Here is a 19,035-nt window from a genome sequence, read left to right as displayed (position 1 = left end):
TAGAGAATGTCAGCAGTGCGTTCGCTCGGACAACATCCCAAAAGCAGCGGGGCCTTTTTTCTAAACCAGCCAATTATCCTCTTCCCCGGCTAGACGGCAAGGTCAATGTGATTGGTGGAGGTTAATGGCTGGTGCTTGGCTGGAGTGGAGGTTGAGCATGCATGGTCACTCTCCAGTTCTTCAACTTCTCCTTCCTCTCACAAGAGCCCATTTAGAGGCCAAATAAGAGAGGGGTGAGCAGAAGCGTATTGTTAACCTTTGCCGTGCCTTGATAGTTACGGCAATGAAATGATGGAAATTTGCATTTGCTCTTTAAACTTTAAATGTCTGTCCATAAACGTTCCTGTCCATCATTTCTGTCTATACTAGAGGTTAATTAAAATAACATTTTAATAGCAGTGTAATGAGGAAGACCTTTGATGAACATTGAGCAGTCACTTTTTTTTAGTAAAATGTTACAGCGTTTGTAGTAAAAGTGAATAAATGTCATGATCACATTAGTGCAGTTGCAGTCAACCTCTGTGGGAATTCCTGAGGGTTTAAAAAGCAGAAAAAATATATATTTTTAGGGATAGCCAGATTTTGACATTATTATGGCAGGAGTTGGATGTACACTACCGTCTCTTCTGCTCACCAAGGCTGCATTTATCCCAGCAAAAATGGAGTAAAAACTCTTATAATGTGAAATAATATAATACATAATTGTTTTCTATTTTCGTTAGCCTCATAGCATAATTGCTTAAGTCATGTTTATTTGAAATATGTCTAAGGCAATTATGCTGAGGCTAACGATATCGTAAAATGTAATTTATTCCTGTGATCAAATCTGAATTTTCAGTATCATTACATCATTTTTTTTTTCAGATTATTTGATGAATTGAAAGAAGATAATGTATTTTGTAACAGTATAAATGTCTTTACTGTCACTTTTGATCAATTTAATGTGTCCTTGCTGAATAAAACAGTTTAAATTAATAATAAAAAACATACTCATCCCAAACCTTTTAACAGTATTGTAACTTTGCTCAAACAATTGATTTAGTGATTTTTATCACACTAGTCTCGTGTCAACAGGTGTGTCTTGTAGCTACATGTTTAAAACACTGTGTTTTATTTTGTCCTAGTGTACTTCTTTAAGCGCATTGTACAATTTGCACTTTTTTGTTCAAGCATCACTGTCAGGCTCGGCAGTGAAATGCAGAAGCGCAGCGAAGTGGCCTGTCCTCAGGCTAGAACTCCAGAGGCTCCTTATGTTTCAATTACAGCCTCCATCTCTGATCAGACCTGGCCTTTCTTCAGTTTAACCAGACACAGCAGTGCAAGGCCTCAAGCCTCTGTCTGATAATTGACCCCTGCGATGCTAATAGAGCTTTAAACCCATCTGAAACAGCTCTAGCATTACATCTCTTCCTCAGGCCCCTCTGGGTTACTATGTCCATCTGCTCTTTGCACTTTGTCACAAACCTGTTCCATTTTATCAAAGTACTATTTATAGGGTTAAATACAAAATTAGTTTAAACTTACAGAAAAAAACATTTTCAGACATTGGTCAGGGTAGACACTATTTTCACTATTTTATTGATGGCAAACAAAACATTGAAAATATCCCTCGCAGTAACATTTACTGTGAACTAAAAACTCCAGAAAACACGGTCGTGATTGAAATTTTTCAATACAATTAACATTGTTATTTGTGAACTCAAGAATACAGTTGAGAATATTTTGTATTCCCAAAAACATTTCTTAAGATTGTTTTAAACTAATTTCTTGAAAAGAACATTCTTAAAATTGTAAATAGTTAATTATGGATAATAATGGATAATCTCCAACTTAATTCTTAAGTCTTAAATCCCCAAAGGTAAGATGTTTAATGAAGTTATTAATGCAACAGACCTCTCCATATTGAGATAGACTCTTTGAAAAAAGCATTACAAACATGCGTTAAACTCCAGTCAAGCCAGTTGCAACGGAAATAACGTGAATGTTTATTTTGATTATTACCATCATACAATCAGAGAACACCAAAACCTGGCATTTTCTTTTCAAGAAAACAAAAATAAGAATATATTTGAGAACTTAAGACTTTTTCAAGAATTGAAACTAGGAACACTCTTGCAAATTGATTAACATCTTTCTTAAGATGATTTTCATGGATCCGGCCCCTGATATCCACATCCCTCACAGTCTTGTTTTCAGTTCACATCACACTACATATGGTGTCTACTCTGACTAAGGTCCATTAACAGGACCATTTCATGATGTAATCTTAACCAAGGCTGTCCTTTCCTGTTACCCCGCTTCATTTGCTACTTCCTTATCTCCACCAACATGTAAATGATGGATTTATGCGCATTGTCAAACTGGCGTTGTGACCCTGAGTCAGCAGTGTTGAGGTGTCCTGCGGGGTGAGATCTTTTGTTGTGTGTGTGGACTGAGGGGAGGGGTTTCAGGGTGGGATGGGTTCAGAAGGCGGTCCCTGGGGTCTGGGCCCTGAGCTGACTGCTAATGAGAAGCCATCTGAGGCCCTCTGAGTCCCTTTGCACCTTGAACATGGCCACTACTGCCACCTGACCTTGGCTTTGATCTGCCAAAGTGCTTGACCTCTCAATTCCCCACTGGCCACCCCTTACCATCTGGACAACTACACACATTCTCTTCATCTTGCTCTATCACCCTCACACACACGTCAGAAAAAATTATCATTTCACGATGGCTAATTTAGTTGGGTAGGGTGATAAAAACCAATGGACTTACTCGTACGGTAAAACATCTGACTTATAATAACCACTAAATATGCGTGTAGGAGTGTGCAATATTGACAAAAATCGTATCTTAATGTGTTTCTGGGATTTTGTTGACATCAGTAATTACATGATATTTTGCTGAGTGTGTTTTTGTGCTGGTAACTTGACTGGTTTTATGCCTGTCGTAGACAAGCTCTTCAAATTCTTCATATTCTGTGCAATTCACAGCAGTTTTATTGATTTCCATGGCCATTTTACCTTTTATAAGGGCTTTTTTTTTCTCACCTAATTAAGGCCCTTGCACAGTGAGTACGAAATTCGTATCCGAAATTTCCGCACGTTAAAAAATAAATACGACCTCACGTTATGTCAATCACGCTTGCAAAAAAAAAATCGAATCGGGTTCGATTTTCTGCGTTTTTCGCATCCGTAGCAAGCAGTTCGAATGGTGTTTGAATGGTGTTTTGACAATTCAGAGCCACCGAATCACGAATACGAAAAAACGCATACGGAAATTTCGGACTCAGTGTGCAAGGGCCTTTAGATGTATGCATCATATGTTTGGTCAGATTCTTACATTTTTATCAATAAACATTGTTTTTAAATTTTTTTATTAAAAAATAAAAAAAACTTTAAAGATGACACTAAAACTGAGTGAGTCATTGAGTCATTAATTCAAAGTCCTGATTCTTTCAGTAATGAAGAGTGACTGTCTTTATAAATGGGTCATTGAATCAGTGACTGATTTGTTCAAAAGCGCGTATTCATTCAGTAACGAAATGTGTTTCCTGAATACTAAGTTTAAAATGCAACACAATATTAACCTCTTGTCAATATTAAACTGTTGTTATCTAATCAGTCACATTTTTATTTGTGCTGATATTCTGAGGAAATATATATAAAAAAATGGGGTAATTCTAACTGCATTCTTCTAGAATACATCACACACTTTTGTTTGGTTTTTGCAAAGTGAATGACACTCGATAATGTCAGCTTGTGCATCGTTAAAACAACAATTACGAAATTATAACACAAGTGATGATTCAGAATCATACTTGAATCTAAATCCAAATGTTTCCCTGCGATTTATAAACAATCGTTTGTTGATTTCATTGTAGTAACACATGTACAGACCAGTTGAAGCTTCTGCCACACAGTGTTCTGGTTGAAGGCCCAGTTGAATAGATTGTTTTGGACTGTTCCTGAATACTCAATGAGTCTGTGCGGTCCCCTGGGCTTCTGCTCTCGACAGCCTTTAATGCCTCGCCTTTGTCACCTGGTGCACCGTGGGGTGGCAAAGTGGCCTCCAAAAGAGTGGAAAAAGAGCATTATCTGTTCAAACCCCTCCGCGGTATGCTTAGAGGACATTTCTTCTCCAAAGTGGATTTGCTTCATCTGTTTTTCCCTCTCTGTTGTAACAGCGCTATTGTACTTTTTGTTTACACACTTTTGTATCCCCTTTATCCCTTTCTCCCACAATCTGACCTGTGCTTGAATGAGGTCATCACATTATTTTACAATTCAGGGGGATGTTAAATTTGCCCGTTTCCAGCTCTTTCTAAAATATTTTGTGTAGAGCGTTCTGGGTGCGTGAAACTTTGGGAGTCGTGTTCTTACGATTGATGGGTTTGGAAACTCCCACTGCGTTTCGTTTCCATCAGACTGGAGAGTTTTTTGAAATGGTGACTTAAATTACAATCACGTTGGGAAATCCCTAAACTTCGGATAACTTTCTTCTCAGTGATGACTTTATATAGGTTCCCGCTCGTCTGCGGGAAATACAGAACGGTCCCGTGTTTGTTTTTCTCTCGACATTAGCGTTTGGAACAGTGTCATCTAAAAGACCTCAGTCTGTGCAAACATTCAGCGTGTTTCCTGTATGTTCAGATCTCCCTGCTTCCGACTGAGACGAGCGCTTGGACGGCGTCACTGTTCTCTGCTTTATTGAATTAGTCCATGTCACCGTCATCCAGCCCTCAGGAACCCACCTCATGCACTCAAAGGAACAACCTGTGCCACAACAATTAGAGAAACCCGAGACAGAGATGAGATGTTGGGCAGTAAAACCAGCGTGATGGTTTGGACTTCTACACTGTAAAAATGATGTTTAGAGATTATTGGAGTACGTTTTACGAGATATTTTCAGGTTTAATTCAATGTGTTACTTGCCATTTCTTTGTAATTTGTTAAATTTACCAGCAATTTCTGAGTGAAAATAGCTTCTACGCCACTTTTTTTTTGTAGTTAATTGTCTACACCTTTTTTATACTATAATATCAAGCATACAAGGAACAATAAAGCACAAATCCTATTTCTAAAGAGCAGCGTGCATTTATGTAAACAGCTGCCGGAGCAGTGTCACGTACATCAGAGGTGTGCCAGAACTGATGCGAAGCCGCAAACATCGCTTAGGCGCAGATGAATGTATGATATGTAATGTGCTGTGTGACTGCTGCGTAAATCTGTTCAATAGATGGGAGGTTAGGATTTTTTTTTCCATCCTCAGGAAGTGGGAGTGCAGGTTGGCCGATGGCAGCAGTGACTCTGGCTGAGGTCAATATTTGTTTTAGGAATCTCAATAGCTGAGCCACGCTTAAGTCATCTGCATCTCTGATAATGGCACGCCATATGGCTCTGTTGACCTAGTGGGATCAGGCTTATTATCCCTTATTCTCATTCCTCTCTTCCCCTCCCTCCCTCTGTCCCTCTATTTCACGCACATACACTTTTCTTTCGCACCCATTACTTAATGTGCTTTACATCTCAGTTGTGTTTTCAGTACTCACTGTCATTCATCTTTAGTTTTCTTTCCTGATGAACCATAAAGGCACTTCACCGTGTTTCCATAGTAGCAATTTTCAGATTTTATGTTTATGTGTGCATGCCGTATTTAGCTGATCGTTTTGATTACAGAGTTTTATTTCGAGGCTAAGCTATATTGTGCCAAAGGTTTTTCTTCCTGATACAAAGGCTCTTTCCTATAATGTTGCCCATGTTTCCATACCAGCAAAACCTTTCATTTTTTGATAATACCCCTGTAATACTCAGATTTGTACGTACACATTTATAACCGTCTGTTGCTGATCATTTCGATTCGGTTTTATTTCGAGGCTAAGCTAGACGTGTTTCACCCAGATCCGCGCGCCCCCGCCCTTCCCGCTGTGTGTTTTGAGCAGAAAGCATGCAGAAGTGAAGCCGATCGCTCCCTCCTTGTGTGCAGCCCTCAGGCTCAGGTGCTTGTCAGCGTTGGGTTCAGTCGGACCTTTTCAACAATTTGTCACGGTTGCCTCAGCTCCTGCTGCGCCGGCACGTGGCACACACACACAAACACACTGGTGTGGCGTAGCCAGCGTGGTCATGATGGAGTGCAAAGGCCTTGGCAACAGCCTAGCGCCTGGCGGAATAAGCAGCCTCCCTAATGAGATGGGAATGGCATCAGTCGGGCCCTCCAGAATTTCAGCAGGCAGGCATGTGCCTCCACTCCTCAACCTATTCATTACACATTAGAGCACACACACACACACACACACATATAAATACAGCAATGCACACTGATTGTATACGTGTATTAGCTCTTGAGTGATTGCCAGGCTTGTGTTGGTGTGTATGTGGACGTCAGGGCAGAAACACCTGCTCATGCGTTTGTTTGGACGGTTAACGGACTGTCGCTGTAACTGAACAGGCCACGCTCACCATGTGTGTGTAAAGACTGCAGGGCAAATGGCTTCAGGAAGATTTGATTGGTTTCATCTGCCGTAGTACCAGTGCCCAGCCTATTACATGAAGTTTCCATTTTGCTCTGAAATGCCAAGTGGAATGTGCCGGATCCTGAAGCTAAATTGTAATCCAAGCAAACTGTAATAACTTCTTTTTGTCCTTTTTCTGAAAGTCTTCCGCTACATCTCCTTTTTGATTAACTTCCCTTGATTATTTCAGCTGCCTGTGCAAGGGGGGAAAATGAAAACTCGGTTACTCAGCGCTGTGTTACTTAACCTGTGTGACTTTCTTTCTTCTGTGGAACACAAAAGGAGAAGTTTAGCAGTATGTTCACACTGCTGAAGAAAATAATGCACTTTCACCAAGACATGTACATTATAATACACTCTATGAACCTTTTCTTTTTTGAGGAGATTTTTTTGTAAATTATTTTATTTAGATCAGAACTTTTTCATTGTTAAAAAAAGAATATTTTTCAAACAAACGCTGTTCTTTCGAACTTTCTATTCATCAAAGTCTCTTACAACATCTTTTATCATGGTTTCCACAAATATATTCCCTTTGGAATGACTGGATTTCGCCTGTGAAATTTTTCAGAGCAGCGGTAAATGTGACCGTACCTTTTGCATGATTTCTAAAGGATCCCTGAAAACTGGACTAATTACCATCACAGGAATAAATTACATTGGTAACACTTTATAAAAAGTATCAGTAATAAAGTACTCACAAATCATTTGCAAACTATTAGTTTATAGTTAATTAATAGTTTAGTCTCTACATTCTATATATATGAATAGGCTATTTACAAATAGTGAGTTCTTCATGCAATTAACAAATTATTATTAAGTAGCTCTTATGTAAAGAGTTAGATAATGCTTTGTTAACCGTAAATAGTACTCACTTTACAGTAGGTCACAGAAAATCAGAAAATGTCATTAATTAAGTGCTTTAAACCAACCTTTTTTGGACATTAATTGCATTAGTATTAAGTGTTCCTTAACATTTTTACAAATACTTTACGCACAAACACACACACATACATGTTTCCATCTGTTATGTGGACTTTCCATAGTAATAAATGTTTTTTTTTAATACTGTGGAGACTGTATATTCTATCCACTAACCCTAACTGGTGCATTTTAACATGATCTTATAAGTATTTGTATGTATACATACAGTACTAACATATTGACAGCATTGTTTTTTATGTGTTTTTTAGTTTTTTAAGTGGTTATGTTTAGCTTTGGGGATAAGGTTTTTTTACTGTTTTTTTATTTGTATTAAATAAATGCAGATTTTGTGAGCATAAGAGACATCTTTTAAAAACATATATACAGTATGTGTTATATCTCACAAAGCTTCCTTGCACTTTTGCATGTTCAGACTTGGTTGGCAACAAAACTCATGAGAACCGGTTGCATTTGGCATCATTGGCATAAAAATGGTGCAAAGATCTTGATTCACCGTTTTCGAATATGCATGCATACATTTTAGTGTGTTCCTCACACAACATTTCTAAATGACTTTGTGATGATTTCATGAATCACTTTTTAGATGCTGACAGCATTATAACTCTTTTTCTGTGCTGTTGTTCTGATGTTCTTGTTTATATTTCCCTTTTCACTGTCCAGTCGTTGTTCCTGAGTATTTTTGAACCCTGTGATGATCTTCTGTCATGTGAATGTCATTTTCCTTGATGGGCCGTCAGTTATGAGGAGAGAGCTCTCTACCTGGAGGCCATCATTCAGAACCACAAGGAGAACATGACCTTCGAGGACTTTGCTGCCCAGGTCTTCTCTCCTTCCCCCAGCTACTGGCCAACGGGAGGAGCAGGTGAGACACCGTCTCTAGCCTTTCATTTGACTTTTTTTAAATGAGTGGTACTGTACTAACCCAGAACCTAAACCTAACAACTTAACCCATGTCAAATCCATGTAAGGAATAGTTTCGCTTAAAATGAAAATCGTGTCATCGTTTACTCACCCTCAAGTTGTTTCAAACCTGTATGAATTTCTTTCTTCTGTTGAACACAAAGGAATATATTTTAAAGAATGTGAGTAACCAGACAGTTGATGCACCCCATTGACTTCCATAGTATTTTTTTTTCCAACTGGAAGTCAATGGGGTCCATAAATGGTGACAGAATTTTCATTTTTAAGTGAACTATTCCTTTAACTTATCTTGCGTAAGTAAACTGTCAGTGCACACACTGCAAAATAAAGTACAGTTTTCATTTTGCTGTCCTCGGTATTCCTCTCCCACCCCAAAATTGGGAAATCACTAAAATGGATAGATTGTCTGGTACGGTTGCTTATTGCAGTCCACATGTGTTGTAAGACTATGGATATGGGTAGCGCACAGGTCTGGATGAAACCATGAGGTCACTGCACTGACCGTACAGGCTCGACATTTTATGACTGCAAAAATCAAATCAATACAGCCTACGCTTGTGAAAGCAGTGTCAAACCACAATCCTTGTACAGCTTAATGAATTACACACCTGAAAAGGAGAAATTGATGTGGGCATAATTCTATTTAAAGAACCAGGGTGTCATGGAAAGGAATCTAATCTTAAAAAGTTACATTTATTTAGTTGTAGCTTTTTTTAGTACTAAACCGAAATGAGATGTTGCAACTAACTGAAATTAAATAAGTTAATAAAATTAGTTTTTTATATTTCATTTTGTTTTATTTCCGTTAATGTTTGTTTTTTTCACGTAATGAAAATGTTTTTTTATGGTTTTAGTTTTAGTTCATGATAGTAACCCGGTCTCATATACTACAGTCACGACTTTCCCTTTTTCTTTAAAAAACAAACAAAGATTGAATCTTAATTTTTGTCAGTTTTTCAGGATTTTAATTTTTTTTTTTTTTTTTTACATTGACAGAATGAGAAAAGCGGTTGTGTTTGTTTGGCTGGACAGGTAGTGCATTTTGCCGAGTGTATTTACTTTTCTTTGTTATTTAAATAGCTGTTTAATATGTGTTAAACTCTGTTCTTCAAGTGGATGGTAATTCCCCCGTCCCTGAATGCAGCCGGTCTGGTGTGGAGAGCACTGTACAGAACTCATTCTTTTCCATCATTTTGCAGAATAATCCTCTGAAACTTTTGATTTCTATAGCGACGCCCATTTATTTCCTAGAAAGGCGTTGAAAATCGCTATGGTGACCTCTATTGACTCGTGACAAAAGCTGCATACAGAGCGGCTCACAGACACACCCACTGAACCCAGAGAGAGAGAGAGGGAGGGAGGGAGGGAGGGAGACCGACCCTATTAGACACTTCAAACTCCACCTCTCTGAATTTCTCTTCTTTTGCATCTCAGGGTTTCTTGTCGTCCCTCCATCAAACACATCAGAAACTGCTTTCCCAGATTGTCGTTCTCTCTTTTTTCTTCGTTCGCCTTTCTCTTTTGTTCTAATTACTGTCTCATGTTCATTCTTTTCTGTGTATAATCTGAGTTGTCATGCCTGTTTCTTTTCTTTTCGTGTTTCTTCGGTTTGTGTCGCCAAAACCAAATTACAAATTCAATATTTATTTACTCATTAACATTTAAATTAATAATATACCCATAAAATGTAGCCTTAAGATGGAAAGTGGTAATTCTGTGTATGCATACAAGACATGCAAGCTCTGTTCCAAAGCCGTCCAGTTTAAGAGCATTTTAGACACATCAGAGGTTCATAGCAAAGGCTGGTACACCATCATTTTGATTGTACCGTGAGTCTGTTGAATTATTGATTCTGATTGGCTGTGCACTTATTTTTCGGTTAACGTACAGCGGTGAAGTTACGCTTTATCAAATGATGTCACTTATTTATTATGCATAATTATGCTGCCTTCTAGATGCGTTGTTTTAGGCTTGTGTCCTTTGCAGAAAAGGCAGTGATGTCTGCTTTCAGATAAGCTCAGGAGGACAAAAAATCCTCCAGAATGGCAGATTAGTCAAAAGAAATGTTGATGATAAATATATCATTCAGTGCTGAAAAGAAGCAATACATAAAGTTTAATCTAACTGAGAATTGCCTATTTTTATCTACATACACATTGTGCCTTCAGAGGAATAGCTTTATTGATGATGTCTGCACTAACAGTGTTCATTCCACTGTGTCATGTGATGCACTTTTAGTGTTTCATAGTTGATGCCCTTCTGAACCATTTTATTTTCCTCATCCATCTGAAATAAAATTATTTACTTTAAAAAAAAAAGTACATTCTAATTGTATTCTGATATTTTTCTAACCATGTATATACTTAGTTGTAGTAAAACTAATGTTGTAATATTTATATACTCTAACTATTTACACTTAAAGTTGAAAATAAAGGTGAGACAACACTAGTTTTCAAAAGTTTGGGGTTAGTAAGATTTTTTTTTTAATGTTTTTCAAAGAAATCTCTTCTGCTCATCAAGGCTGCATTTATTTGATCAAAAATGCAGTAAAACATTATATTATATTACAGTTTAAAACAACTTTTAACAAAATAAATGTGAATATATTTTCAAATGTAATTTATTCCTGTGATCAAATCTGTATTTTCAGCATCATTACTCCAGTCTTCAGTGTCACATGATCCTTCAGAAATCACTCTAATATGATGATTTGCTGCTCAAGAAACATTTCTGATTATTATCAATGCTGAAAACAATTGTGCTCCTTCATTTTTTTGTGAAAAACATGTTTTTTTTTCATTATTCTTTGTTTAATAGAAAGTTAGAAAGAACCGCATTTATTTGAAACCAAAATCTTATTTTTTTAAAACGAAATTTAATTGAATGCATCCTTGCTGAATAAAAAATCCTGAAAAATAAAGTTTTGCATTTTTAACATTAATAATAATAAATATTTATCTGAAGGATCATGTGACACTGAAAGACTGGAGTAATGATGTGAACATTCAGATTTGATCACAGGAATAAATTACATTTTGAAATATATTCACATAGAAAACAGTTATTTTAAATTGTAATAATATTTCACAACATTGCCGTTTTTACTGCATTTTTGATCCAATAAATGCATCCTTGCTGAGCATATGAGCATAACAAATCGTACAGACCCAAACATTAGAACGGTAGAGTAGTAATTTACCCACTTTCTTTGTTTTATATTCTGACATCTACATCAAGCCATCGCAGCTTGACACTTTTATGAGATAACTGCATGTAGACAGCTTGAACTAGACAGCTGGAACAGAGCCACAGATTCCCTCACAACTACATGGTTCAGACTCACAGATGCTTAAACTACAGTTCATGTCAAACACCTCCTCATCCAGTAGGGCCTTAGCTGTTGTGTGGCTGACAGTCTCATGACCTGCTCCATGTTTCACCACCATCTCACCCATGACAGCAGGCAGGCGTTGGCCAGGGATGGTTTGGGACGTGGATTACCTCTGGGCCAAGCTGGACTGTAAGCCTTTCTGCCTGCTTCCTCCATTAGGCATGTGGCCCCACACGTCTGTCTTTTTCACTCTTCTTCTCTCCATTTTCAATATACCCTGCATGTTCCCTTTTTATGACAGTCAATTGAGCACATCGAATTTCCTCCTTGTTTTTCCGGAACGGTTTCTTTTAAAGTGGCCCTATTATGCTTTTTTTTAATATTACCTTTTGTGCCGTGTGCAATATAGCTGTTTGTAAGTGTAAAATGTCTGCGAAGTTTTAATGACCGCAGTGCACGTCAAATAAAGTCATTGGGTCTCATTCATGAAACATTCGTAAATATACGAGTAAATATGAGAGTGATTTGCGCGTAAAGAGACCTTCCCGAAAACTCATCTCCTGATTCACAAATACTTCGTAAACGTCAGATGTGATAGTGAAATGTGTGTGTGTGTGTGTTAATGAATTCCAAACAGTCGTAAACGGGACGCGCGTGCACGCTCATTCTCAATTACCATAAATCCCGCCCATTAAAGGCACACTGTGGAACTTTTCAACCTTTATAATATATTACCAAAACCCATTGAGATGGTACATCGACTTACAATAGGTTAGATGACACGTCTGCCGAAGCCTGAAGGTGTCTGTATCGCTTTTACTAGCACTATGTAACTTCGGGTAGGAACCCGAGCACAAAAAGAACTACAAAATTCGACCGCTTTACGGCATACGTCACTTCCCCCACCACCCCAACTTCCTCAAATTCAAACGTGAGAGCTCAACTCGCGTTTGATTGCCGGCGTCTGTATGTTGTCGTCATGGCTGAATCAACAGCTACTCGGAAGAAAGCGAAGAAAGCAAAGATTTTGTCAGAGGAGACCAAAAAAAGAAAAAGGGAGAGTTTAAAATAAACATCGGCATAAAAGTGTATATATAATGTAATATTTACTGTGAATTCGTGTAACAAAACTGATATAAGTCACAACATACTGCCGTATACAAATGTAAATGTTGTTTTTTCCTTTCAGCTCATATATGTTTGTATTTGTGTAAAAGGAAAAACAAACTGAAGACTACAAATAACGGAAATATGTAGTGAGTTATATCAGTTTTGTTACACGATTTCCCGACTACTCGATTTCATCTCCAACCCATTGCAAAGAGATCCTGAAGACGTTAATTGTTTGCTTCAGGTGTGTTTGATTAGGGTTGGAGATGAACTGTGCAGGACAGACGATCGGCAGGAGCAGGATTGGGCAATCCTTGTCAATGCGACTTACCTGATCAGACATTGTTTTCTGCGTATGCTACTTTTATTCAATTTGTTTTCTTTATAGGATTTATATTATTAATCTTATATTTATATTATTATTTTGGTCAGTAGTGAATCGATTAACTTTCTCCAACATACAAATCAAATGCCGTCTGCACACATAAAGACACGGGAGGTTGACCGGTTGACTGTTTGTTGACTTTTGCGACAATGCTGCGGCGCTTGTGGCCTCTAGGGGCACTAGACGTGAAAATTACAGGTCGAGCGCACCCTAGTGGCCAAAAATTCCACAGTGTGCCTTTAAATCTGACTGACAACTATATATGGACATCATATTATGACACCAAACGAAGGATTTCAACATGTCTTCTCAAAAGCGAATGAAAAAGAAAAAATTCTCAGATGCAGAAATCGAATTTTTATTATCAGAAGTTCATTCAAAACACCACATTTTATTTTCAAGCGTAGGCTACATAGTGGCGTATCAGGTCGTTAAAAAAAAAAAGCAAGCTTGGCAGCATATTACAGATGCAGGTAATGGAGTTTCATCTGTTAATCAAACAGTCCCAGAAGTAAAAAGAAAAACCTAATGTAATTACTATATATATTGTTTTTTTTCAAAATGCTACCCGATTAAGGTGAATTAAAATGCAGCCTTAGTTATTAATGAGCAAAACGTTTGGATGTTAAACTCACTATGTAAGCGTGGCTGGGAGCAGGTGTAGATTCTTTCGTACCAACTAACATTTGGAAAATACGAACATTTTAATGAATCCGAAAATTTACGCCAGAACCACTTTACACACGATTTACACAAAAATCCGTTCTCGTGTTTCATGAATGAGACCCATTTGTCTCCTAAAAGAAAGAATCGATTCTGAACTGTCAAAACTAGCCATGTTTCCATCCACTTGTCAATCGAATTATCTGAAGTTCGGTAAAAAACCTCATGCGAATAAAGCTGGTGAAAGTGTGTTTCCATCAAACGGCTTTAAAGCGGATAAAAACCTGTGCGTAATGACGTCACATGCTGTTTTGCGATCAAATTGGTATATCGAATTGATTTGAGACATGTTAAGGTGTTTCCATTCATTTTCTCAACGAATTGCACAACATTCAAGCCAACATTTGCGAACAAAGTTTTACTAGGCAAAATGGATCGCACCATAATAACGTTTCCATCCGCGTTTATCGCATAAGCCGTATATCGATCAAGATAAAATCCGATGAGACCGATCGTATTTCATTTGAGTCGATATTCATGAAATTCAATCGAATTTTACTATTTCCATAAGGCATTTTTCATTCGATATCACTTAATGCGGATAAAAACGTGTGGATGGAAACAGAGCTACTGTCAGCAATTCCAGTCTCACTTCCTGCACGAACCTGTAGGTGTATAACTCATTTGCATAATGCCCACTTATGGTTTTCATTGGCTGTCCGTGAACAAAGTCTACTTTGACCCGCCCACAAACACTGTAGTTGTAGCTGAGACTGGAAGAGTTTTGTTCGAGTTACCGACATGTCGAGAAGAAGTTGATACAGAAAAACTGACACCATCGTTACTGTTCGTATCACTGTGTCAAGTCCTGAGGAAGAGCTGAAGTTCAGATATGCTAATGGCCATTTCGTCACAGTAAGCGTTCGACCAATCGCATCAGAGCAGAGCAGGCTCTCAGGAATAAAGGGTTTCGAGAGACCAAATCCTTGATCGAACCGTTTCAGACACTTAGCCTGTTTACACCGGGTCACTTCATGTGTTCATACTGATCGGATAGTTATCGGATTTATCAAAACGATTCCATTTACACTTGGTCACATAAATGTGTTTCCACAAAACCGATATAAATCCGATCTTCAGTTACCGCGCTATATGCAGATATAGTGGAGTTCACGTCACCGAAAGCAACAGATATGAGCTGCATTTTATTGATCATCGGCTAATTTCTAAATCAAAGACAATTGGAGAATAGGCGAACTCTTCATTTTTAATGAAGATGATTGTGTGTCAAGCGTCTGCGACTTGCTTTCACTTTGGTTTGCGATAGTTTGCGTGTTGGCTTGATGAAGAGATGCTCATCTGTGGTGGTGTGTGTTGCAGTAGCGCCGTCATATCTGACTATAACATGACATATAGCCTATAACACGCTCTCACACGTTTATCTTTTAGCATTGTTGGGAGGAGTAAAATGTACATATGTGGTTTCAACAACCAGATGCATTTACACTCGTCCAGTTTCGTCTGGTACACGACCCAGACCTCCTCCTGAAGTGGTTTGAGCGATCGGATTTAAATCGGTTTCGAATGCGTTTCGGAGGGCATTTACACCTGGTCTTTCACGATTCCACTGCTATCCCAAAACACATGCAGTGGCCAGGTGTAAACATGATGCTGCAATATACATTGAGGAAAAGAAAGTGTATTTGACCTTGAATGCATGTAAACCTGTCGTAGGAGACCTGCGAAACTAAATCAGGAACCTTTAATATAGCATAATAGGGGCACTTTAAAAAACACAAATGTGAGATGTACTTGTGGAAAGCGCAGTGGATCATGTGAGCTCATGGATCGGCACAGATTTCATTGTTTTAAACGTTACCTCTGTTCCAAAACCTAGTTCACTACCACATAAGCAGCTTTATCTTGAAAAGCAGCATTGTAGGTGATTGGAAAGGAACTTTTTGTATTCAGATTGAGCTATTTTTGATTGATGATATAAGTGATATATCTCTCAACACGGTCTGCCAATTTATTTTTTCTGAGCTCATTGCTGTGTATTCTGGGATTGCCTCATCTGTGAAGGATACATCATGCAATGCCAAAGCCAAGTAAACTACCGTTCTAAGATTTGGGGTCAGTAAGATTTTTTTTTTTTTCAACAGATGCTTTTATTTGAGAAAAGTGACGGTAAATACTTTTACATTGTTACAAAAGATTATTATTTCAAATAAATGCATTTCAAATTGAATTTTTCTGTTAAAGTGTTGAAAAAAATGTATCACGGTTTCCACAAAAAAACTATTTTTAACATAGTAATAATAATCAGAAATGTTTCTTGATCCTCAAATCAGCAATGTCTAGGTAGGAAACTCTAGGTTTTGGAACAGGGCAAACTAAATGTGAGCGCAGAAATCTCTGGTTGTGTCCATGCAGGGTTTGGTTTGGGGCCGTTCGGTCATTCGATTGAGTCGAGTGTTGACAGGAATTGAGTATTGAGTTAAATTTAGGGCTGGGTATCGATTCAGATGTTCAAATTCGATTCGATTTCGATTCGCAAGCTCTCAATTCGATTCGATTTCGATTCGCTAGCTCTCAATTCGATTCGATTTCGATTCGCAAGCTCTCAATTCGATTCGATTTCGATTCGCAAGCTCTCAAATCGATTCGATTCTCGATTCGATTTCGATTCGATTTTCGATTCGATTTTCTATTCTCGATTCGGATTTCGATTCTCGATTCGATTTTCGATTCCTGATTCGATTCTCGATTCGACTATAATAAATATAGATGTAATACAAATCCTATATTTATAAAAAAGAACAGTGGACATAAGTTTACAAGTGGTTAATTAATACAAAGAAATTAAGAGCCACAAACCTGTATATAGAACTCTTTTTATTTTAGGTACACACTATACACTAAATGCATACAATGAATAGACAGGATTTTGATGCAAGATGCCAAATTAATGCTGAAAATTGGCCAAGTCAGAACAGTCGCATGCCTTTGATCAAACACGATGGGTTATTTTATGTTTAAGATAGATAGATAAATAAATATCAGTTATCAATTTTTTTTTACATTGATCTCACCTAAATGTTTGTTTTTACAATGGGGTCATTTTTTCTTAAGAGTTTATGCAACACATGGAAGCTTGATTTCAATATTTGAATTAAATTGAAAAAAGTAGCACAAATAAATACAATAGAATAAAGACACAAATAAAGAGACATAAAAAGAAAAGTTTTTGGGCAGGTCAGAAATACTACAGAAACTGAATAAAGTAATCCAATGTAAAATAACACTGGATAGTCTTTTAGTCCTGACTGAATTAAATACATAGGCTATTAATTCTGATTCCTTACAATTAATGCTATATTATGTTGTTTTGACAACAAAATGAATGGCAGACACATATGGCTACGTTCACTTTAAGAGTGCACGGATCCATTACTGTTTCACACGCTTTTTGTGCTTATTTTAGACATAACCGACTGTCTTTACGAGGTTACTCACCAAGACCAGAGTTTTGACATAATTTTTCGTGTTTTTAACTGATAAAGCGATATAATCCACGAAAAAGAACTTGTGTTACTGGCGAGCTGTTTGTGAGGCGGATTTAGGCTTTACTGTGTGTGTGTGCACGCAGTGAAAACATCTCTGAGAGCGCGCGAGCACTGAATAGTTTAAAAATGCTTGAATGTTTAAACTGGTAAAACTTAAAAAGACGTGAAAATGATAAACGTTCGTTACGATGCAATGCTGGCCCGATTGTGCAAGTGAATATTCCGTCATGTCCCGACTCCTAAACACGAGTGTGTATCGACGCCTGCAGCGCTTGACGCTTGCCTTGTGCAGAGAGACACAAGACGCAGCACCGAGAGCCCTGAATCAGGCACGGCGCCAGGATTCTAGGTTTGGATGGGCCAGACCAATTGTGGGTGGGCCTTAAATTAAAAACGTTAAATTAAAAACGTTATCCAATCACTGTTTAACCTAATAAAAATTACTGACTAATATACTGTTATATTATCTGTATGTATACATAATAAAGATTTTAATAGCTTGATGCTTTTTAAATATTTTGTTGCATTGTTAAAAAGTTTCGGTGCAAGACTTTTAAAAAAAGATTTTCGTTTTGTATAAATTGTATCTTAATTTTGATCAATGTTTTATCAACCAATTGCCTGTATTTAATAAATAAGAACCAAATATATAGCAGACAATGTAATAAGGCGCCGGCACGATCACTTGCATTGCACGACAACTGGAGCATGTTTCCGCCACAGAGTGAAAAATAAAAAATGTAGGCTAATTGCGATTTTTTTAATCTCACAATTCTGACTTTTTATCTCAGAATTACGTGATATAAAGTGGCAATTGCAGGTTAGGTATAAAGTCAGAATTGCGTGATATAAAGTCGCAATTGTATGTTAAGTCAAAATTGCGTGATATAAAGTGCGAGAAATAGGCCTATAGCTTGAAATTCTTTTTTTCTCAGAATTGCATGTTTATATCTCGCAATTCTGACTTTATAATATGCAATTGGGAGATATAAAGGCAGAATTGCATGATATAAAGTTGCAATTGCGTGTTACAAAGTCAGAATTGTGAGATATAGCCTAAACTATTCTGAGGTAAAAAAAAGAAAGAAAAAAGAAGCATTTATTTCACGCAATTCTGACTTTATATAACACGCAATTGCGGCTTTATTTCACGCAATTCTGACTTTATATAACATGCAATTGCGGCTTTATTTCACGCAATTGCGACTTTATTTCACGAAATTCTGACTTTATATAACACGCAATTGCGGCTTTATTTCACGCAATTGCGACTTTATTTCACGAAATTCTGATTTTATATCTCGCAATTCTGAGAAATAAAGTCACAATTGCAAGATGTAAACTCGCAATTGTGAGATAAAAAGTCGCAATTATCTTTTAAAATGTTTTATTCTTTTTATGTTTTATTGTTTATGCAGCCTATAGCCTGCCCTATTTAAATAGCCTAAATGAAATTAATATAAAGGGGCGATTTGTCCACTAATGGCTTAAATGAACAACTAGTCGACTAGGGAAAAAAAATTAAAAATAGTCGGAGGCCTTATTCCACATATCTTCGAACCAGCAGGCCATTCTGGGTTGAGCGAGCGACCCTGCGGAATGAGCGAGCAGAGCGGAATATTCAGAA

General features: G+C 37.5%; 1 protein-coding gene across 2 annotated transcripts in view; it reads left to right on the top strand.

The window, feature by feature from the left end:
• ralgapa2 (Ral GTPase activating protein catalytic subunit alpha 2) overlaps window positions 1-19,035 on the top strand; it is a 207,635-nt gene that overhangs the window by 183,597 nt on the left and 5,003 nt on the right. The window contains exons 40-41 of one of the 2 annotated variants that reach the window (XM_056255879.1): window positions 8,170-8,294; window positions 11,814-11,873. In XM_056255879.1, coding sequence (XP_056111854.1) covers window positions 8,170-8,294; window positions 11,814-11,873 — 185 coding nt within the window. The remainder of the gene's footprint in view (window positions 1-8,169; window positions 8,295-11,813; window positions 11,874-19,035) is intronic. The other variant, XM_056255880.1, reaches the window with a different exon arrangement.

The sequence above is a fragment of the Rhinichthys klamathensis genome, unplaced genomic scaffold, assembly GCF_029890125.1.
Source record: "Rhinichthys klamathensis goyatoka isolate OS25496 unplaced genomic scaffold, OSU_Roscu_1.1 h1tg000123l_1, whole genome shotgun sequence".
Classification (NCBI taxonomy): Eukaryota; Metazoa; Chordata; class Actinopteri; order Cypriniformes; family Leuciscidae; genus Rhinichthys; species Rhinichthys klamathensis.
Note: the sequence above shows the minus strand (reverse complement) of the source record. Positions and strands in the feature narration are given on the sequence as shown.